The following is a 23,473-nucleotide window of genomic DNA, read 5'->3' on the forward strand; positions in this document are numbered from 1 at the left end:
TTACTCAGAAACTACTACTTGTTTTTTTTTTCAGCGGGCTCGTTGGTCTGGGGGTATGATTCTCGCTTCGGGTTTGTTGTTTAAAATATGTGAGAGATCCCGGGTTCAAATCCCAGACGAGCCCTCATTTCCCCCCCACCCCCCCAGACTTTTGATCTTGAGCTGCTGTTCAAACTGGCAGGGTGTTGGGAGGTATCTCAATGATCTCACGTCCTCTGAATGCATTCTGCTTGCACTTGCAATTGACCTTGAAACCGCTCTCGGATTTCATCTCACTGAAGCAGAATGTGGCCGCTTTTTATCTGTCAGCGTGGAGGTGACGAGGTTGTGGTTGAGAACCGCGGGCACACCTGTCCGGACATTGGTATTCAGATTGTACAAAATGCTGTCTCAAATACTCTGTTGTCATCCTGGGAGCTCTCGATTTCCATGCCCAACCTTTCCTCGAGTAAGAATGTGTCCAGTCTGGACCCGAACTATCTCCTCACTCAAGGCCTCCCATTGCTCATTTACTGTTTTACCTGCCAATTTTTGATTCCAATCCACCTGGACCCGATTCCTTTTCAACTCGCTGAAATTCGCTCTTCCCAGTTGAGTATTTTCATACCTGATATTTCCTTGCATTTTCCATAACTACACTAAACCTGCTGCAAATGCTCCCCCAGAGAATCATGCTCCACTTGCCCCACTTCTTTCCCCTAAATAAATCCAACACTGCTTCCTTCCTCGTTGGGCTGAAAACATACGGATTAAGAAATTTCTCTTGGACACATTTCAGGAATTGCTCGCCCTCTTTGACTTTTACACTGCTATTTCCCAGTCTATATTCGGATAAATGAAGTTCCCTTTTATCACTACTCTAAAATTATTGCATCTTTCTCCAATTTACCTGCCAATTTGCTCCTCTATCTCCTTCCCACTATTTGGTCCAGCATCCAGCAGCGGAATAGCTCCTCAATTGTTCCTTAATTCTAAACAAATAGATTCTGCCTTTGAACCCTTAAGCATGTCAACCCTTTCTACCGCTGTCACAGTATTTTTGATCAATAGTGCCTGCTCCCCTCTAGCCCCGCCCCCCCTCCTTTTTTCCCCTGCCTTTCCTGAAAACGTTGTAGCTTGGAATATCTAAGTGGCCACTCCTCCGCTTGTTTGAGCCAGGTCTCCATTATTGACACTGTAATATAATCCCATGTTACCACTTGTGTCTGCAGCTCACCAACCTTATTTACCAAGGATGTTAAAAACAACATCAGGGCATAAAGGTCGGACAAGTTCCAATGCCCAATTAAATGTTCTATGCACTAATGTACGTAGCATAAGAAATAAAACAAGTGAATTAGAAGCGTAAATTAAGCTTATAGTGCATGACGTAGTGCTCATCACTGAGACCTGACGACAAACTGGGCATGACTGAGATAAATATTTCAAATTATAAGCCGTTTGGAAAGGATAGGGGCATTGGAAAAGGCGGTGGAGTAGCGATATTGATGAGGGATACTATTACTGCATTGGAAAGAAGAGATATCAGTCAAGGTGAGCACGCAGTAGAAAGGCTTTGCGTAGAAATGAGTAACAGAATAGAATACAAGACTTTGGTGGGAGTTGTTTATAGACTTCCGGATAGCGGTGAAAAAGTAACAGGATACACAAAAGCGGACAGGTTGTTAGGGGTCTGGAACTCACTGTCTGAAAGGGTGGTCGAGGCAGAAAACCTCAACTCATTTAAAAAGTACTTGGATGTGCATTTGAAGTGCCGTAATCTGCAGGGCTATGGACCAAGTGTTGGAAAGTAGGATTAAGTTGGATAGCTCTTTTTCGGCAGGCACAGAAACGATAGGCCGAATGGCTTCCTACTGTTTTGTAATTTTCTATGATTCCATGATTCCGTGTGTGGGAAGGGATTCACTCAGTCATCACACGTGCTGAGACACCAGTGAGTTCAAAAGTGACTGCAGGAGTTGGATTCTGCTGTTAATCCCATCCAGAACTGAACCATTTTCATTCTGACATTTCGGGTTTGTTTCTTCTGATGTTAATAACCCCTATAACTGGGCTGGAGTTTAATTTTCTGGATTTCTGTTGAATAAATCAGCTTTGTTTTAAACATCTTGTTGTAGATTTTGGTCTTTCCCACCTGAGTGTTTAGCATCACCTGACTGGAGCTCAGAAAGGACAATCTGGGGGCAGGATCGTCCGATGGGAACAGAACTTCAACCTGGACACAGTCCTTCAGGGCCACACTGAGAGGGGCAAACGGCACTTTGGTCTATCTTGGCTCTGTTCACTGATAGCAAAGTGGCCGTGCGGCATTCAGTCTAAAAATGACTGTGGTAATTATTCTCTGAAGATTTAACCTCTTTGTCTGACAGTCCTGAGTCGACCATTTAAGGCAGGCGTTAACTCATTTAAAATAAACCCGCTTAAAATAAATGGGTTATGAATTGTGATTTCCGTGAAGCCAATGTTCCATTCCTTTATATGATTGATGTGCCTGCTCTCCGACCGCAGGGTAAATGGTGGAATATCAGCCCTGCTCAGCCGGCAATCATCACGGTACATTTTCTTGCAGACAAAACACACATTGAAACCCTGGAACTTTGAGGTGATGAATCCTTAGGGAAAATAAAATTAGGGATCAAACCATCAAACCTTCGCGTCAAACGATAGCACCACGAGACAGGTGAAGAATTTACCGACTGAACCAATAATTCACTCAGCTAATCTTTGAGGTTGCAGTGACCATTATAACATTTGTCTACTGTCAGTCCAAAATGAATGATTGAAGCTTGCAGGAGTGAAAATCCAACGAGCCGGTCTTCACTCTTAAATCAGCAACTATGAAGTTAAGAGAAACGTGCCGGAGAAATACTCGATTTCAGCGCGGTGACACTGGGCCAGAGTAAAGTTCAGTTAATATGATCGCCCAGTGGCGAGAGGGTGGATTTGGAACTCCTGATCGACCGCACTGTGCATTTTCCAGATCTGCTTGGAGCACCAATCCCTTCAATTCATCACTTACAGGGACAATTCGATTCTCGGTTCCTTTTCCCCGATGCTTGGTGAAATTTTAAAATTTGTAAGCGACCAATATCAAAGCGAACCTCGTCACCGACATGCTCACAGATACAAAGCGGACACACTCTGCTTCAGTGAGATGAAAGCCCAGAGCGGTTTCAAGGTCGAATGCAATTGTTAGTAACGCTCGTTCAATGTAAGTGCAGGTCATTGAGGTGCCTTTAAAGTCCTGATTGTTTGAACTGAACTTCTTCCGAAGGTGCTTGAGATTCAAGTGGAGTGATCTGGGGACTTCTTTCCCCTCTTTGCGAAAGTTTGAACCGCAGGTCAAGATCAAAAGTCCCGGGTTAAATTCGGGCTTCGACTCTCGAATCGAGAATTATACCCCGACCTCAACCAGCCCAGAGACAAGAACGTGTCCTTTCATTGACGTGCTACGGTCAGATTCCATGAGAGGTCGATCTGAAAATTGAAAGGGCATTTTTGAAGAAACATTTTGATCAATTCTGTGTTGACTCTCTGAACAAGGACAAACACCATACTATCTGTTTTCGCATGTCAGATTCACTCAACATCATAAATTACATAAAGGCACCGCTGAGAGATGAACCCAGAATCTCCTGTTTATTCGACAAGCGCTTTAACCAACTAAGCCACGGAACAAATTCTTGGCTGTGGTTTTCACCTCCTCTCATTAATATCTATCAGCCACACGTCACATTCTGTTGGGGGTTCAGACTGTTCCATCTTTGTCTATTTCGGTTGCCCGTTTCCCTGTGAATCCCGATACTGACTGCGTTTCAAGCTGTGTTTATCTTTGTGTGTCCATCAGTGCGTTGATACACGGATGGATATGTTTGCTTGTGTTTGTTTGTTACATTAAATAAATTGGAGGATCAGACAATTCTCGCTCTGACACTGAAGAACTAATGAAGCAAATTTCACAGCGAAGTGTTGTTTATCGTGGTGCTGAAATTTAAAAAATCTTAAGAGGTGCAAAAAGGGAAAACGAGAATAACTTGAGAAGGAAAATACGGATACTCTCACGGTATTAACAGTATACAAAGAGAAAGAAGGGTGACTTGGAGTAATGTGGGCCCTTGAAAGATGGTTGGGGGCGATATTGTAATTGAAAATCAGGAAATGGCAGACTTGCTAAATACTCATAGAAAAGGATGAGGACAATATCCCAGAGACACGAGGAAAACTGAAAATAAATCAAGGGGATTCAGTGTAAGTAAAATAATGGCAATGGAGAAAATAATTAGACTAAAGATAAACAAATCTCCACGACCTGATGGTGACCATCCCAGGGGATTAAAAGGAATCGGTGAGGAAATTGTACATGCTTTAGTCATGATCGTTCAAAACTCTCTTGAATCAGGAATTGTTCCATGGATTGAAAAATTGACAACGTCACTCCATTATTTAGGAAGGGGAGGAGAGATAAAGTAGAAAATTACAGACCTATTATTCTGGCGTCTGTTGTGGGGAAGTTACCAGTATCTGTTATTAGGGAAAGAATGCCTGAGCACTTGGATACACATGAATTGATCAGAGAGAGCCAGCATGGATTTGTTGAGGCGAAGTCAAGTCCAACGAAACTAGTTGAACTTTTTGAAGATATAATAACGCGGTAGATAATGGAGTGTCTCTGGGTGTTATATGTATATTGACTTCCAGAGGCATTCGATAAGGTGCCAGATAAGAGACTGTGAACACAAATGGGAGCACATGGAAATTAAAACAACACATTGACATGGGGAGGGAGTTGGTTGGGAGATAGGAGACAGAGAGTAGGGATAATGCATCTGTGCTCAAATTGACAGGATGTGATTAGTGGTGTCCCCCAGGGATCTGTACCGGGGCATCAGCTTTTTACTATATGGATAAATGACGTAGATGAATGAATGAGTGCCGTCTATCCAAGTTTGTCGACGACACCAAGTTAGGAGGCACAGTGAGTAGTGCAGGTCGGAGCATAAAGTTATAAGAGAAATTGATAGATTAAGTGAGTTGGTAAAACTGTGGCAGATGGAGCTTTCATAGAATTACATGGAATGTACAACACAGAAACGGACAATTCGGCCCAACTGGACTATGCCGCTGTTTATGCTGCAGACGAACCTCCTCCAACCCCTCTTCATCTAATCTTATGAGCAAACCCTTATATTCCTTTCTCCTCCATGTGTTTATCTAGCTTCCCCGTAAACGCATCCATGCTATTCGTCTTAACTACTTCTTGAGGTAGCGAGTTGCACATTCTAACGAGTCTCTGGGTAAATATGGTTCCCTTGAATGCCATATTGGATTAATTAGTGACTTTTTTTTTGGCCCCAAGTTTTGGAATCCTCACCACCAAAAGTGCAAACACCTTATCTACATCTGACCTATCAAACCCTTGCATAATCTTGAAGTCCTATATCAGGTCACCCCTCAGCATTCTCTTTCCTATGGAAAAGAGCCCCAGTCTGTTCAATCTTTCAATATGGGGAAGTATGAACTTTGGACGGAAGCAAGATAGGTGAGAATATTTTCTAACTGGTGAGAAGCTAGGAACTGTGGAGGAGGAAAGATGTTTAAGGGTCCAAGTGCAGAAATCACTAAAAGTCAGTGGGCATTTACAAAAAATAACCCAAAATGCAAATGGAATGTTGGCCTTTATCTTAAGGGAGCTGGAATTCAAAGGGGTGTACGCTATGTTACAGTTATATAAACTCTGCTGAGACCACATTTCGAGTCCTGCATTCAGTTCTGAGCACCACACCTCAGGGAGGATATATTGGCCTTGGAGGGAGTGCAGCGCAGATTCACCAGAATGATCCCGGGGCTAAAATAGTGAAGTTATGCGGGACAGGTTGCATAGACAAGGTTTGCATTTCCTTGTGTATAGAAGATTAAGTGATGATGTAATCGAGTTGTTGAAGGTGATTAAATGAGCCAATGGTGTGTGTGTGAGCTGTGAGACAGCTTGAAATACCAATCCTCTCCACCACTGGGTACTGAGTCTTCCAACAGACAGGGATTTCCACTCGTGCAAGTTTTATCCACATTTTCTGCTCTTCATTTCTCCGACCTGCTTGTTGCGCCTTTCCCTTCAATTCAGGACTTGCAGGAAAAACTCGATTCTGCGGTCACATGGTGAGATTTCAACTAATTGAAATCGACTCTTATCAACCCCAATATCCTCACCGACACGTTTGACGAATGCAAAGCGGTTTCTATCGCGGTTTTGTTGAACAACTCGTTCAAAGATACTGTCGGTAATTGAAGGGTCTTTCAAGTCATGACACGAACAGAACAGTTCGCACTGCCGTTTTCTGAAAGACGCTTCAGATTCATGGGGAATGATATCGGTCTGGCGGTTCAATCCGTTCCCTCTTCACAAATCCGCCTTTGAACCCGGGACTTTTAGTAATAACCGACACCAAACTGGTTTGTCCTGTGTTGTACATTACTTTCTAAATATTACAGATAAGCAGAGCACATGAACTGTCACAACTGTGACTTTGACTTTTCTCCCTCTCCTCTAGACCTCCCCGGAAACTCCCACGAACCACAATCTTCTGTCACACTTCTCCATCAGAAAGTTCCGAGTCTCGGTTTTCAAATGAAATAACGCCCATCTCTCCAATCACCGACAGCTCAGAGAGAGTTTCTTAGTTTCAGCTCCCAATTTCCCCAAATCCTCAAAGTAGCATGAAAATAATTGTCCTTAAGTTAATAATAATAATATAATTCAAAGTTCTTATCGCCTGGGGTTTTGTTTCAGATGCCACGGCTTTTAACGGTCACTGCGGATGTTCAACGAATCGCGTCTTGGTTGGAGGCTTCTGTGTGGGAAAGATCACGAAGCGATAATTGAGAGACCGAGGATGAAGCTGTTTGATGGGAGCACTGGTGACACAGACCGTGCGCGGCTCCAGTGGCGCATTGGGTCAGCGCGTGTTACTTCTACAATAATTATACGCTCGATTAATGCTGGGGTTGTGAGCTCCAGCGCCGTCGAAGGTAGTTGAAACTTCTCAACATTTTGACTGGAGTTCAAGGTACAACCGGTTCCATAACGCATCGACTTCTTCATGTCCCCATGTGGGCACTGAGGCTCCTCTGGCCGACCGTCTTGCAATGGCAGGTGAGAGTTTATTTGTTAAATGGAGGGAGAGGGGGCAATTGGCGACAACTGAAATGGTAAAGCGGCCGGCACGACATCTTTAAATCGAAAGAACCAAAAACACAATTCTTCTTTACGTGAAGTAGGTTTTCATCGGTTTGAAGTGTCGTGTCGGGAAAATTCGGGAGTAAAATCTGCTGCCTGGTGTCACGGTGTGACGGGTGAAATTATTCAGCTTTCAATTGTTGATCGGCTGAAACGTCGAGAGGCATTTTCCAGCTCCCTGTGGAACAAGTTTAGCTTTTGAGCCATTGGGTAAAGTGTTATTTTTAACTGCTGCTAACGAATGACAAGACATTTTGTACAAACAAGAAGAGTTGCAAAATCACGAGTTCGCTGTCCATGTTTCATACATCATGTTCAACAGAAGCAAGGATTCTCCTCAACACGATGCTGGAAATTGTATAAAAGTGATACTCCCCCAAATTCGAAATCGACAGGTATAATTCTGAGTCCTACCATGAATCTGTATGATGGAAACCAATCCAACAGCGAGCCTGAATAGCTCAGTCGGTAGAGCACAGACTTTTAAAACAGGTAGTGATCTGAGGGTCCAGGGTTCAAGTCCCTGTTCAGGCTCAAAATTTTAAAACAGCTGGCAAGATCTGCTTTTCCAGCGGACCAACAGAAGCGAAAGGAGCAAGAGTTGGCCATGCAGTGGCCTGCTCCGACATTTGACAGCGTCATCGCTGATCTTCGATCTCAACTCCATTTTCCCGACCTCGCTCCATCTCCCTTGAGTTCCTTGGTGTCCAAAAATCTACCAATCTCAGTTTTGAATCTATTCAATGGCTCAGCATCCACAGCTTTCTGGGGCAGAGAATTCCAATGGTTCACAACCCTCTCAGTGAAGAAATTATTCCTCAACACTGTTCTATATGGCCGGCCCCTTATGTTGAGATTATAACCATTAGTTCTAGACTCTCCAGCTAGGGGAAACAGCGTCCCAGCATCTACCCTCTAAGAATTTTATATGTTTCAATGAGATCACCTCATTATTGTAAACTCCAGAGAATATAGGCTCATTCTACTCAATCTCTCCTCACAGGACAACCCTCGCATCCCAGGAATCAATCTAGTGAACCTTTGTTACACCCATTCGAAGGCAAGTTTATCGTTCCAAAGGTAAGGAGATCAAAACTGTACACAGTACTCCAGATGCGGTCTCACCAAACCCTATATAATTCGAGGAAGAATTCCTCATCTTTGTAATCCAACCACCTCGCAATAAAGACCAACATACCATTTGCTTTCCTAATTGCTTGCTGCACCTGCATGTTAACCTTCTGTAATCCGTGTACAAGCACACGAAAATCCCTCTGACTATCAACATTTCGTAGTCTCTCACCTTTTAAAAGATATTGTGCTTTTCTAATCTTCCTACCAAAGTGAATAACCTCACATTTCCACACTTCATGCTTCATTTGTCAACTTCTAGCCCACTAACTTAACCTGTCTGTGTCACTTTGCATCCTCTTTGCATCCTGCTCACAGCTTAATTTCCTACCTAGCTTTGTATCGTCAGCAAACTTGGATACATTACACTCGGTTCCCTCATCTAAGTCATTAATATAGATTGTAAATAGCTGAGGCCCAAGCACTGATCTTCACGGCACCCAACTGGTTACAACCTGCCAACACGAAAATGACCTGTTCATTGCGACTTTCTGTTTTCCGTACGTCAACAAATCCCTCATCCATGCTAATATATTACCCACAATCCCATGAACCTTAATCTTGTTCAACAACATTTTGTGTGGCACCTTGTCGAATGCCTTTTGAAAATCCAAATATTCTACATCCACTGGTTCTCCCTTATCTACCCTGCTATCTACACCCTCATAACCTCTAATAGAGTTGTCAAACACGATTTCCCTTTCATAAAACCGTGTTCCATGTGCCGAATCATATTATGAGTTTCTAAGTGCCCTGTTACCACTTCCCTAGAAATAGGTTCTCAAAATTTCTCTACTACTATTGTCAGGCTAAATGGCCTGTCGTTCGCTGTTTTCTCTCTCCCTCCTTTCTTGAATGGTGGGGTTACATTTGGTATCTTCCAATCCATGGGGACCTTTCTATAATCCTGGGAACTCTGGAAGGTAAATCCAATGCATCCACTTTCTCTGCAGCTACGTCTTTGAATACCCTAGGATGTAGGCCATCAGGTCCAATGAATTTGTAAGCTTTTAGTCCCATTAATTTCTCCAGCACTTTTTCATTACTAATCTTCATTGCTTTAGGTTCCTCACTTTCATTAGAACCTTGGTTCCCCAATAATTGTGGTATGATTTTTGTGTCTTCTACTGTGAAGACAGATACAAAATACTTGTTTAACGTCTCTGCCATTTCCGTTTTCTCCATTGTAAATTCTCCTGTCTCTGTCTCCAAGGGACCCATGTTTACTTTCGCTAATCTCTTGCTTTATATATACTTGGAGAAGCTCTTACAATCCATTTTAATATTTCTTGCTGGTTTACCTTCATTCTATTTTCTCCCATTTTAGCAATTTCTTGGTCATCCTTTGCTGATTTCTAAAAACCCTCCTAATCCTCAGGCTTACTACTCTTTTTGGCAACATTGTAAGCCTCTTTTAACCTAATACTATCATTAATTTCTCCAGTTAATCAAGGTTGCACCACTTTTCCGGTGAAGTTTTTAATCCTCAAGCGAATGTAATCTTGTTGAAGAATTATGAATTATGTCTTTAAATGTTCGCCATTGCTAATCTACCATCATATTTTTAATCCAATTTCACAAACTGCCTGAGCCAACTCACCCCTCATAACTAAGTTATTGGTTTTGTTTAAATTTAAGACCCTAGTTTCGGACTGAACGACATCACTCTCAAACTCAATATGAAATTCTATCATATTCTGATCATTCTTCCCCAGAGGATCATTGACTATAAGATTACTAATTAATCCAGTCTCATTACACAATACTCGATGTAAAATAGCCTGTTCCCTTGTTGGTTCCTCGACATATTGATCCAGAAAACTGGCTCGAATGCATTCCATGAACATAAGTCAGCTTATCTTGAGTTGCTAACATGATGTCAGCACGATGGGATGTATTATGACTGGAAGACAAGGCCAGATCTGCCAGGTGAATTAGATGTTTGCAGCAAGCACGGAGAATTAATGAAACCAAGACTTCCCTGCAGATCAGGGGGTTGGAAAGAAAGATGCTGGGCATCGGGAGGCGAAGGATTTTGTAGATAGCAGGATGAATGGACAAACGGATCTCAACTCCCTGCTTCTTTTCTACACTGATAAATCTCGACAAAAATATAATCTCCGTGCTTCTCACAGATAATGAATGTCTGAATGCTCAAGAGATCACTGATCCAAGCCAATTATCTCCACTCGCACTCTCCTTCCAATCTTGCACACGTAGCTTAGCTTTGAAATTGTTCATTTTTTCACACTGGGATTCAACTTGAAGAAAACGAAGCTGTGATCAGCTGGTGTTGTTCAGGAAATGGAGTAAAAGAAGATACATCAAAGGCTAATGATAACAGTGACTGTTAGGACACTGTGATCTACTTTTAAAGGTTCTTCAACATTTAAAGTGTCAGGCAGCAGATCTTTTCCAAATCATGACAGAAATGGCAAGAAAACTTCATGCAGACTTTGATCAGCGGCACGACTTTCGAACAGGAGGCATTTTACAGAAGGCAAGAAAGTGCATTGTTTATCGCTCTTATGGGTTTTAAAATTAAAGAATGATGGGCTGCTGGCTGTTCAGGCAGGAGCGGTGAAATTGCTCATGTTGATCAGGAGCGAGCTTTGCGCTCAGTCGGGGGAATTTGGTTGGTGCTATTTTGCACAACACCAGGAAAGTCAAGTTCCCTGATCGGGAATCAAACATGGTGCCGCGGCGGCGAGAGCTCCGAATCCTCAGCACGAGACCACCAGCGAATCCGCTGCAATTTTCATTCAAGCAAGCAGACCAACGCTGCCTTTCCGACTTGTCCCTTTGAAACTTACGTCACTTTCGTCCCAGACAAGTTGCTCGCACAAAATGGAATTTACTGTTCGAACATGAAAGAGTTGTTCAGACAACGACAGCACCAAGTGCGGGTAGGCAGGTACATGAAATGGACAGTGAGGGGAAATATTACCACAAGCTGCTGGTGGAACTGTTTCCATTTCCAAAACGCACGCACCGAATCAGTGCAGCTCCTGGGAAAGGTGCAAGGCAACGCAGGACTGTCATGTCTCACTTGAAGCAATTGACACACACAAGATTCTGCCATCACGAGCCATCTCCTTCTGTTTCTGTCATTACTTTATCTCCAGCTTCCTCTGCTCCTCCAGATGCCGGTGAAATAGATGTTCAAAGCAAATACTGCGACTCAACGAGTAAAAAACCTTAACTGGAAAGCAGGAGAGGGGAAGAATGATGCTGGGTGTTGAGAGACGATGGATTTTGCAGATACCTGGATCAATAGACACAACGATCTCATCTCCCAGCTTCTTCGGATACTGAATATCTTAATGCTCAAGAGATGGTCTCACTGCCCCAGGCCCATTATCTCCAGTCGCATCTCCCATCAATCTTGCATATGATGCTTCGCTCTGAAATTGTGCATTTTTTCACACTGGGATTCCATTTGAAGAAAACATTGCTGTGATCAGCTTGTGTTGTTAAGAAGATGGAGCACAAGAAGATACATAAAAGTCCAATGATAACGGTAACTGCTCAGACACTGTGAGTTACAGTTAAAGGTCGGCATCATTAAAAGAGTCAGGTAACAGATGTTTTCTTTGGAACAGAAGAGGCTGAATGCAGATTTAATTGAGGTGTACAAAATTATGAGGGGCCTAGTGTGGATTGGAAGGACCCATATCCCTTCACAGATAGGATAGTAACCAGGGGCATAGATTTAAAGTGATTGATGGGAGGATTATTTGGGAGCTGAGGAGAAATTCTTTCGCCCAATTGTTGTGGGGTCTGCAACTCACTGCCTGAAAGGATGGTAGAGGCGGACACTCTCATCGCATTTAAAGAGTACGTGGGTATGTACTTGAAGTGCTGTAAACTATAAGGCGACAGACCAAGAGCTGGACAGTGGGATTAAGCTGGATATCTCTTTTTCGGCTGGCACAGACGCGATGGGCCGAACGGTCTCTTTCTGTGCCGTAAATTCCTTTGATTCCATGATTCTAATTAACAGTAAGCAAGGTAGTTCAGGGGTCATGAGAATGCTACTGAATAAAAATAACTGCTAGGAACCAAGCAATGTGTCCTTGTAAACCACAGACAAGGGAAGTTCCAGCTCCAGTGACAGGGTTGGGTCACTACAGTGTATAAAAGTGATGGGATACTGATGTAAGGGGCAGTCGGGAGTGGAGACACCGGAGATCAAGCTCAGGGTGCCTGATGTTCCATCCAGAGGGTTCATCTCGTCTGCACGGGGGACTTGCATGTTTACTCCGGTGCGGTAGAGGGAAGAGAATTTGTTCATATATTTCTTAATAAGGTATTAAAGTTGCTGACTCTCAGACTTGTTCATTAATAAGACAATGCATTAGTTAGAACCTTCCACCCCTAAGTCTCTCTGCTCCTCTACTTTAAAACTTTGACCATTTAGTGTACATTTCATCTCATTTTTCTTCCTCTCAAAATCTATCACGTCACATTTCTCTCCATTAAACTTCACCTGCCTGTTTCCGAACCTGTGGACGTCACAATGACGTCACTGACTCCTCTTCACAGTTCCCCACGCTGCCAATTTTGGCGTCATCGAGAGATTTTCACCTTGTGTCCCACATACCCAAGCTCAGATCATTCTCTGTATTGAGAAGAGCAATGGTCCCAACACTGACCCTGGGGGACACCACTGTTTACATCTGTCCTGTCTGAAGAACATCCATTAAACACTACTCTCTGTTTTCTGCCCTTTACACAACTTCCTATCCACACTGCCGCATTCATTTTAATACCGTGAGTATTAATTTTATCAACAAGCCTCCTGTCCGGCATCTTATCAAATACCTTTGCACAATCCATCTGCACAACCACCGCTACATTCCCTTTATCAGAAGACTCGAGTTATCTCAAATTATCCATGTTGGCTATTCTTAATTAATGTGTTTATCCAACAAATGTTGAAATGTTTGCTCCACCTCATCTGGTTTCATCTGTTTCAAGCCACAACAGAAAGGTCGAGTTTGCTCCTGGAGCTTAAGATAAATTATTTTTTTACGATGATGCTTCAGACATGGGGACATCTGGGCTGAGACCCGCCCATTCAGTGCCGCAACTCACGCCCCTCACACACTCCGATTGGTTGGAGGACCAACTGTCCGCTCATCCCTCCAGTCAATTTACCATAAGACCATAAGATCATAAGAGATAGTAGCAGGAGTAGGCCATTCGGCCCCTCGAGCCTGCTCCGCCATTTAATGAGATCATGGCTGATCTGATGTTTACTTCAACTCCACTTACCCGCCCTTTCCCCATATCCTTTGACTCCCTTGCGAATCAAAAATTTGTCGAACTCAGCCTTGAATGTATTCAATGACTCAGCCTCCACAGCTTTTAGGGGTAAAGAATTGCAAAGATTCACAACCCTCTGGGAGAAGAAAGTCCTCCTCATTTCCGTCTAAAACGGGCGACCACTTATTCTGAGACTATGCCTCCTAGTTTTAGATTCCCCCATGAGGGGTAACAACCTCTCAGTATCTACCCTGTCGAGTCCCCTCAGAATCTTGTATGTTTCAATAAGATCTCCTCTCATTCTTCTCAACTCCAATGATTATAGACCCAACCTGATCAATCTTTCCTCATAAGACAGCCCTTCCATATCCGGAATCAACCGAGTGAACCTTCTCTGAACTGCCTCCAATGCAAGTATGCCCTTCCTTAAATAAGGTCACCAGAACTGTACGCAGTACTCCAGATGTGGTCTCACCAGCACCCTGTACAGTTGTAGCATGACTTCCCTGCTTTAACACTCCAACCCCCTCGAAATAAAGGCCAATATTCCGTTTGCCTTCCGGATTACCTGCTGCACTTGTATGTTGACTTTTTATGTTTCATGTACGAGGACAACCAGATTCCTCTGTACCGCAGCATTTTGTAGTATTTCTCCATTCAAATAATATTTTGCTTTTTTATTTTTCCTCCCAAAGTGCATGACTTCATATTTTCCCACATTATATTCCATCTACCAGTCACTTTGTGTCCTTATCGCAACTTGCTTTTCCACATATCTTTGTATCATCAACAAATTTGGCCACAAGACACTCTGTTCCTTCATCCAAGCCATTATTATATACTGTAAAAAGTTGAGGCCCCAGCACTGATCGCTGTGGCACCCCACTCGTTACAGGAAATTGCAATAAATTCCTGCTGCTCCTTTTGGTCCGGATATCTCGTTAATCACCATAGCGGGATTAATTGAGAAACTGACGGTTCTGAGGTGCAGTTGGAAAATAAACATTAATTGAACCCGTCAGTTGCAACAATTAATAAAACGAAATTAATACAAGTTACCGAATAAAATATTTTCTGGAGTTCACCAAAGTGTGTGTGTGGGGGGGGGGGGGGCTTCTATGCCGTGTGTTTGTGCCGGTTTAAATGGCACGAAGGGCTGGGCTTTCAGTTTATTTCATTATCCTTGATCCAAACGCGCTCTCCCTGCTTCAAATGTTTTTGCTTTTCGTACAGACATTACGATTAGCAATGGCGGCTGTAGCACCCAGCATGCAGCGCGGTACAGATTATGCCCTATCTGAATCAGAGGAGCCCAGTGCGCAGGCGCATTAGTGACTCATGATAACGCAGCGTGTCCTGAGCATGCGCGGTCAGTCGAGGCTGCGGGAGGAGCGCGTTCGGTGCAGGTGAGAGGATCGGAGCAAGAGGATCAATAAACCCCGGGGCCCGGGTCCGGGCTCAGGCCCAGGCTCAGGCTTCACAAACCCCGAGTGCGGCCCCAGACCCGAATATAAAACAGTGAACATTATCCCCCCTCACTACCCGCCGGTTTCCGGTTTCTCCCGTTTCGCTCCGGACCAACTCTCAACAAAAGGCCGCGGCCCCGCGCCTGCGCGGTGTAAACTGGGACTTCTCAGGGAGCGTCTGTAAATGAAGTAGAAATGCTGATCCGTCAGGGAGCGTCTGTAAATGAAGGAGAAATAATGGGGCAGGGAGCGTCTATAAATGAAGGAGAAATAGTGATCGGTCAGGGAGCGTCTGTAAATGAAGTAGAAATGCTGATCCGTCAGGGAGTGTCTATAAATGAAGGAGAAATAATGGTGGGTCAGGGAGCGTCTATAAATGAAGGAGAAATAGTGATCGGTCAGGGAGCGTCTAAAAATGAAGGAGAAATAACGATCTCTACACCTTTTGTCATCCAGGGATCTCCAGCTTTGGAGGCCGTTCCTTTCCTCCTCGTGGGAATCTGTCTGCTCTGTACTCAAACCAACTCCTCCTCGAAGGCCTCCCATTGTTCAATTACTGTTTTGTTGCCAATTTTTGATTCCAATCCACCTGGACAAGATCCCTTTTTAACTCACTGAAATTAGCCCTCCTCCAGTTAAGTATTTTCACATTTGACTGTCCCTTGTACTTTTCCATAACTGTTCTAAACCTAATGAGATTATGATCACTGCTGCCCCACTGAAACATGCTCCACCTGCCCCACTTCATTCTCCACACCGAGCCCACTGCTGTACTCACATTCACTCTCTCACATTCACTCTCTCACATTCACCCTCTCACATTCACTCTCTCACATTCACTCTCTCACATTCACTCTCTCACATTCACTCTTTCACACTCTCTCACATTCACTCTCTCACATTCCCTCTCTCATATTCACGCTCTCACATTCCTCTCTCTCCCTTTCACTCATGGTTTAGCACCACTGAAAGATGATGCGATGGGTTTGGATTTCAGCTCAGGGAGGAGGGAGAGTGTGTGGGATGGGGATTTATAGCTTTGAGGAACAAGAGAGTAAAGAATGTTCCATAGAAACGAGAATTGTCTGTTCTAAATTTTTATCCTGTACTTACAGTGATAACTTTTATAAACTCCTTTTACAGGGTATTTGAAGGGGTGGATTTGCAGACAGGAAACTCAAACCAAAGACCACGTCAAGATCTGACAGAGTCACTCGATTCATCAGGACCTGAATATCATCGGCCTTTGAATGTGGAAGGAGAAATGTTTGTCTGTTCTGTCTTTCGGAAAAGATTTGAAACATCAGTGTGAGTGGAAAAGCACCGAGACACACACACCCGAGTGAGAGTGTTCCAGTGCACTGACTGTGGAAAGAGCTTTAACCAGTTACACAGCCTGAAAAAACATCACACCATTCACAGCGGGGAGAAACCGTACACGTGTTCTGTGTGTGGACGAGGCTTCAACTGATCGTCCAACCTGGAGAGACACAAGGACACCCGGACCACGGAGAAACCGTGGAAATGTGGGGACTGTGGGAAGGGATTCAATTACCCATCACAGCTGGAAATTCATCGACGCAGACACACCGGGGAGAGGCCGTTCATCTGCTCCGTGTGTAAGAAGAGATTCACTGAGTCATCCCACCTGCTGACACACCAACGAGTTCACTCTGATGAGATACCTTTTACATGCTCTGACTGTGGGAAGAGCTTTAAAAGCAGAAACAAACTTCTGAGACATCAGCACGGTGACACTGGGGAGAGGCCGTTCATCTGCTCTGTGTGTAAGAAGAGATTTACTCGTTCGTCCACCCTGCTGAGACACCAGCGAATTCACACTGGGGAGAGGCCATTCTCCTGTTCCGTGTGTAAGAAGAGATTCACTCAGTCATCCAACCTGCTGAAACACCAGCGAGTTCACACTGGGGAGAGGCCATTCTCCTGCTCTGTGTGTGGGAAGAGATTCACTCAGTCATCCACCCTGCTGATACACCAGCGAGTTCACACTGGGGAGAGGCCATTCTCCTGCTCTGTGTGTGGGAAGAGATTCACTGAGTCATCCAACCTGCTGAGACACCAGCGAGTTCACACTGATGAGAAACCTTTTAAATGTTCTGACTGTGGGAAGAGATATAAAAGCAAAAGGAATCTACTGACACACCAACGTACTCACACTGGGGAGAGACTTTTTAAATGTTCTGAATGTGAGAAGGGCTTTAAAAGCACAAATGATCTGCTGAAACACCAACACGCTCACACTGGGGAGAGACTGTTCACCTGCTCCGTGTGTGGGAAGGGATTCACTAATTCATCCCACCTTCTGAGACATCAACTTGTTCACACTATTGAGTGACCTTTAAACTCAGTGACTGTGAGAAGAGCTTCAAAAGCAGAAATGAACTGCTGACACAGCAACTCACACCTATTGGGGAGAGACTGTTCACCTGCTCCGTGTGTGGGAAGGGATTCACTCAGTCATCACACGTGCTGAGACACCAGCGAGTTCACATATGACTGCAGGGGTTGGATTCTGCTGTTAATCCCATCCAGGACTGAACCATGTTCATTCTGACAGTTGGGGTTTGTTTCTTCTGATGTTAATAACCCCTATAACTGGGCTGGAGTTTAATATTCTGAATATCTGTAAAATAAATCAGCTTTATTTTAAACACTTTATTGTTGATTTTGGTCTTTCCCACCTGAGTGTTTAGCATCGCCTGTCTGGAGCTCAGAAAGGACAATCTGCGGGGAGGATCGTCCGGTGGGAACAGAACTTCAGCCTGGACACAGTCCTTCAGGGCCACACTGAGAGGGGCAAACGGCACTTTGGTCTTTCTCGTCTCTCTTCACTGACAGTAAAGTCGCCGTGCGGGTTTATCTTGCGTGTAAGAAATGTGTCCCAGCCGCTCTCTTTCATGGTTCAGATCTCCTAGGCACGGAACAGAAGGGTCCTTTCCAATGGATTCAAGAAGGACAATGGTGAATGCTGGAAAAGTGCTGTCAAATCAGAGATTGGTGTAAAACTGTGATCGATTCCTGACTGGAAGTGAAACGGCAGGTTTAAGTCTCCAGTCTAAAAATAACTGGTAATTATTCTATGAAGATTTAAATTGTTTGTGTGACAGTCCTGAGTCTACCAATTAAGGCAGGCGAAAATAAACCCATTTAAAATCAGTGGGTTAAAGTGTGCAATAAAATAATGAAGAGTTAATTCACAGGAGCCTGTTAACTGCTGGTACAATTATACAACAGTCATTTGATCTGCAGGTAAAGAAGGACCTGCAGTGTGTTTCCAGAATTCCCTGTTTTATTGATGTCTTTGTGTTAGACACCAGGATAATGAAAGATACACGACCCTGACCATTCACGGGGTGGGGGCGATCTCGACAGTTACTCTGGGATCACCCCCGCTGCGGGACTCCACCACTGACCCTGCTGAAGGTTGCAGGCTCAGGGAGTGGGGCCTCCAGGAGTGGACTGTGAGAAAGCTGGGTTTCGGTATCCTGACAAATATATGCCGAGGAACCAGAGGAAACCTTACATGTCAGTGTAGGTCTCGGGGTGAATGATTCCTGACTCGCAGAACTGTCTTACTTTTAACCCAGATCGGATCAGGATCAATTCAGTTTACAGGAGAATTGGGACAAATATCACCCACAATCGATGGAGACAAAAGCAGCCATTAGAGAAACTCAGAGATCTTTGGAAAAGAAGATGGTGCACAATTGTGGTAATAATAGTAAAAGATTTTCCAGCTACGTCAGGAGTCAGAAGACCATTAAAGATGGTTTAGGTCCACTGAAAGACAGTTCAGGACAGATCCCTGGGCTATGGTACAGCTGTTAAATGAGTATTTCTCATCAGTCTACACTCCTGTGGATGATACTCAGATTCCAGCTGTGGGATGTGCTGTCAACAATAACATCATAAATATTAAAATAGAAAGGGATGTGATCTTGGATAAAATATGAAATCTCAAAATGGATTGTGCTCCAGGTCCAGATGATATCCACCCCCGGGTGTTCAAAGAGATGGGACGGGTGCTCTGTGAGCCCATTGCCTGTATCTTCAACAGCTCAATAGAGTCGGCGATAGTCCCCTGAGATTAGAAGGTAGCTCACATAGTTCCAATTTTCATTAACGGGGACAAAATTGAACAGCAAAATTGAAGTCAATGGGAATCGGGGGAATACTCTCCAGTGGCTGGAGTAATACCTAGCACAAAGGAAGATGGTAGTGGTTGTTGTAGGCTAATCATCTCAGCTCCAGGACATTGCTGCAGGAGTTCCTCAGGGCAGTGTCCTAGGCCCAACCATCTTCAGCTGCATTATTAATGACCCTCCCTCCATGATAAGTTCAGAAATGCAGATGTTCGCTGATGATTGCACAGTGTTCAGTTCCATTCGCAACCCCTCAGATAATGAAGCAGTCTGTGCCTGCATGCAGCAAGACGTGGACAACATCCAGGCTTGGCCAGATAAGTGGCAAGCAACATTCGCGCCAGACAAGTGCCAGGCAATGACCATCTCCAACAAGAGAGAGTCTAACCATCTCCCCTTGACATTCAATGGCATTACCATCACCGAATCCCCCACCATCAACATCCTCGGGGTCACCATTGACCAGAAACTTAACTGGACCAGCCATATAAATACTGTGGCTACAAGAGCAGGTCAGAGGCTGGGTATTCTGCGCCAAGTGACTCACCTCCTGACTCCCCAAAGCCTTTCCACCATCTACAAGGCACAAGTCAGGAGTATGATGGAATACTCTACACTTGCCTGGATGAGTGCAGCTCCAACAACACTCAAGAAGCTCGACACCATCCAGGACAAAGCAGCCTGGTTGATTGGCACCCCATCCACCGAGCACCAATCACACATCCCACCACAAGATCTTTAATATCCCGTCTCATCCCCGGCCACCATCACATTTATCCTAATTTGTCCTCCATATCTTCCCATTTAGGGTGTCCGCCTGCGTTAGAGCCACGGATCCGCTGCATTTCCGAATCGAATTGGGAATCTCTTGAAGTAAATCACTCTCCTCCTCACAGTTTATTATCCTCACTGTTCACTGCACTTTCAAGTTTTGTGTCATCTGCAAATTTGGAAATTGTGCCCTGTATACCCAGGTCCAAGTCATTAATATATATCAAGAAAAGCAGTGGTCCCAGCACCGACCCCTGGGGAACACCACTGCCCACCTCCCTCCATTCCGAAAAACAACTGTTCACCACTACTCTCTGTTTCCTGCTATTTAGCCAATTCTATATCCATGCTGCTACTGCCCCTTTTATTCCATGGGCTTCAATCTTGATGACAAGCCCATTATGCGACACTTTATCTAACGCCTTTTGAAAGTCCAAACACACCACATCAACTGCATTGCCCTCATCGACCCTCTCTGCTCCTTATCAAAAAAACGCGATCAAGTTAGTTAAACACGATTTGCCTTTAACAAATCCGTGCTGGCTTTCCCTAATCCTTGTCCAAATGACTGCTAATTCTATCCCGGATTATCGTTGCTAGAACTTTCCCCACTACCGAGGTTAAACTGACTGGTCTGTAGATGCTGGGTTTTATCATTCACCCTTTCTTGAACAATGGTGTAACATTTGCAATTCTCCAGTCCTCTGGCATCACCCCCATACCAAGGGATGTTTGGAAGATTATGGCCAGTACCTCTGCAATTTCTACCATTACTTCCCTCACTAACCGAGGATGCATCCCATCCGGACCAGGTGACGTTTCTACTTTAAGTACAGACAGCCTTTCAAGTACCTCCTCTTTATGAATTTTTAGCCAATCCAGTATCTCAACGACATCTTCCTTTATTGACATTCTGGCAGCATTTTCTTCCTTGGTGAAGACAGATACAAAGTATTTATTTAGTGCCTCCGCCATGCCCACTGCCTCCTACTGCTACTTCCTCACTATAACTGGGGCCAGTGGTGCAATGGATAAGGCATTTGACTAAAAATCACAAGATTATAAGTTCGACTCCGATCGGGCTTGGAATTTTTTTTTGCAAACTCTGCATTATTTTATCACATTCAATACCTTGCAAGCTGTCCTACTTGCTGGTGCTGCCTGGCTGCATACCTGGTAAGTGCCTTCTTAGTGCAGCAAGCAATGGTTCAGTGTCATAATCTGAAAGTCATGAATTCAATCTTCAGAGAAGGCATCAGGGATTACGAAGATTTTTTTCCATCTCTCACCTCATCTTTCCATCTTTCTGCATAGCAAAATCAAGAACTTTTGCTGACTGCAGCACATCAAAAGATTTGCTGCCCCTTGACCTCTCTGTACCCAAACACACAGTGAAATTTAGGAAGTTCATGGGCTATGGACTCAGTGACAACACTCTTGTTTCTGTATAATTGCACCAAGACAATCGGTGAGTGGAGAATATAATCAACGATCCCGCTACTTCTCACATGCCAAGTGAGCGCTCCACCAGTTGAGCTAATTCCTCGTTTGCTGTTTGTAAATCGCCCTTCACAGTTCCCGCCTCGCACTCACCTCCAAGCTGCTCCACGACCAGCAGAGAAATCTTGCCTGGGTTGCCGCTCCCTGAATATATTAAATACTTTGCTCCAATCGGCGGTATCGAGCATCAGCAAGTGAGGAACAGCAGAACGGGAAGCCACAGTAATCATGAATGATGCTGAGAAGAGCCCGAGCCTGCGGAAGGAAGACGAGGTCACCGGAAAGCAACAGCCGCCCGAGCCTGAGGGAGCAGCGTGAGCCCTGTCTGACTGACTGATCGAAGACCTTTTTGCCTGAAATTGAGGGCGATTTGAAGTGTTGCTGCTCAAAGGCACTCCCTGCTGGTGAGCAGAGGCAAATGCTCGAGTGAAACAGCCGTGCTCGGGCAGACACAGAAAGCTTCAAGAAATGAAAAGCGGTGTCCTGTGACTCAGTGGCAACATGTTAATCTGTAAACTGCCTGTAAAGTTAAGAGAGCGACCTTGAGGTAATTGCTGCTTATTCCAAAAGCACACTCACTCCTTCGAGCCGGAATTGAACCAGCGACCTAAGGATGACTTTACTTTGTTTAATTCACTACAGTCCTCCGCTCTACCAGCTGAGCTATCGAAGGGAAGCGATACAAAGAATTGTCTTTGGTGATTGTTCACCGTGCGCCTGTTGACATGTTCAGACTCGTGGAGTCCGGTGCTGATCGAAGACTTCTTTTGCCTGAAAGCCAGAGCTGAGTGTTTTGAAGTATTGCTGCTCAAAAGCACTCCCTGCTGGTGAGCAGAGGCAAAACAGCCTTGTTTGGGCAGACACAGAAAGTTTTAAGGTTTGAGAAAGGAAAAGAGGCGTCCTGTGCCTTCATGGCAACATGTTAATCTGTAAGGTGCCTGTAAAGTTAAGAGAGCGACCTTGAACTAATTGCTGCTTATTGCAAAATCACGCGTACTCCTTCGAGCAGGAATTGAACAAATCACGTAAGGATGACTTTATCTTATTTTCCACGACAGTCTTGTCGCTCGACCAGCTGAGGTATCGAAGGGAAGCGGCAAAAATGTTTCACTTTGGTGATTGTTCACCGTGCACCTTTGACACACCCGGACTCGTGGATTCCAGTGATCATGACTGAGGCTGACTCGGTACCTGCTCATACCGCAGTGCTGTGGGAGTGTGAGCTGCTCCGTGTTCTCCACAGCCTGGGCCAGTGACACAATGAATAATGCGACTGATTATTGATCTGGAGATTGTGGGTTCAAGTTTACGGAGGATGTAAAGTGGAAGGCCGGGCCTGGAGAGCATTGGAATAGTCGAGTCTAGAGGTAAACAAAGGCACGGATGAGGGTTTCAGCAGCAGAACTTCATTCTGGCAGTTGGGATTTGTTTCTGATGATGTTAATAACCGCTGTAACTGGGCTGAAATTCAATATTCTGGATCTATGTCAAATAAATCAACTTTGTTTAAAACAGAATGGGTCAATTACTTGATGAATTCAAGATAAGAGACTAATTGATGTCCTAATTACCGATTATTATGCCTTTTCTCCTTTCTCACTTCAGATGATTTCAGTTCTCATACCTTCAATTACTCTCATGGCCAAGTCCCAGTTTCCCGGTCCTTCCCGAGTGCCTCTCCCAGCCTTGGGATCCAGGGAAGGTATCAGTAATGTACCCAGGATCACTAAACACAAAACCCAGTCTGTGAATCACTTTCAGCTACTGGACTTATCGTGTGTCCCACAGCATCTCTCTCACCTTCGATGTGTGAATAGAGCATCAGGTCTGGGAATCTCGGCTTCGATTTAAATCCACTCTGCAAATGTATTTAACAAAATACAAACAAGTAAACACATCACGGCCCAATAATCCAGCACTAAATTCAAAGGAGTAAGTCT

At 44.4% G+C, this 23,473-nt stretch overlaps 2 protein-coding genes and 2 non-coding genes across 4 annotated transcripts in view; 3 read left to right on the plus strand and 1 right to left on the minus strand.

Annotated features, from left to right (window-relative positions):
* Positions 1 to 285: 285 nt before the first annotated feature.
* Positions 286 to 18,346, plus strand: LOC137318776 (zinc finger protein 436-like). Its single transcript, XM_067981427.1, has 3 exons — positions 286 to 448; positions 11,027 to 11,271; positions 16,595 to 18,346. Exons 1-3 carry the CDS (start codon positions 286 to 288, stop codon positions 17,453 to 17,455), a joined length of 1,269 nt encoding a protein of 422 aa, XP_067837528.1. The 3' UTR covers positions 17,456 to 18,346.
* On the plus strand, positions 7,685 to 7,768 carry trnak-uuu (transfer RNA lysine (anticodon UUU)). The gene is given in 2 exon segments: positions 7,685 to 7,720; positions 7,733 to 7,768. It is a non-coding gene; the product is annotated as a tRNA-Lys (tRNA).
* Positions 18,347 to 18,765: 419 nt separating the features above from the next.
* LOC137318777 (zinc finger protein 850-like) overlaps positions 18,766 to 23,473 on the plus strand; it is a 33,242-nt gene continuing 28,534 nt past the window's right edge. Inside the window, exon 1 of the mRNA XM_067981428.1 lies at positions 18,766 to 18,935. Coding sequence (XP_067837529.1) covers positions 18,766 to 18,935 — 170 coding nt within the window. The remainder of the gene's footprint in view (positions 18,936 to 23,473) is intronic.
* trnay-gua (transfer RNA tyrosine (anticodon GUA)) lies at positions 22,113 to 22,206 on the minus strand. Its single transcript has 2 exons — positions 22,170 to 22,206; positions 22,113 to 22,148 (listed from the first exon to the last, which is right to left on the minus strand). It is a non-coding gene; the product is annotated as a tRNA-Tyr (tRNA).

Source organism: Heptranchias perlo, unplaced genomic scaffold (assembly GCF_035084215.1).
Source record: "Heptranchias perlo isolate sHepPer1 unplaced genomic scaffold, sHepPer1.hap1 HAP1_SCAFFOLD_73, whole genome shotgun sequence".
In the NCBI taxonomy this organism is placed as follows: Eukaryota; Metazoa; Chordata; class Chondrichthyes; order Hexanchiformes; family Hexanchidae; genus Heptranchias; species Heptranchias perlo.

What these genes read in the sequence shown, in the direction of transcription:
- LOC137318776 (XM_067981427.1), top strand. Translation starts at nt 286, where the DNA reads ATGTGGCCGCTTTTTATCTGTCAGCGTGGAGGTGACGAGGTTGTGGTT. An exon ending in CATGCCCAACCTTTCCTCGA is followed by an intron (nt 449 to 11,026) that starts GTAAGAATGTGT and finishes GCACAACACCAG; the next exon opens with GAAAGTCAAGTTCCCTGATC. An exon ending in AACGACAGCACCAAGTGCGG is followed by an intron (nt 11,272 to 16,594) that starts GTAGGCAGGTAC and finishes GAGAGACACAAG; the next exon opens with GACACCCGGACCACGGAGAA.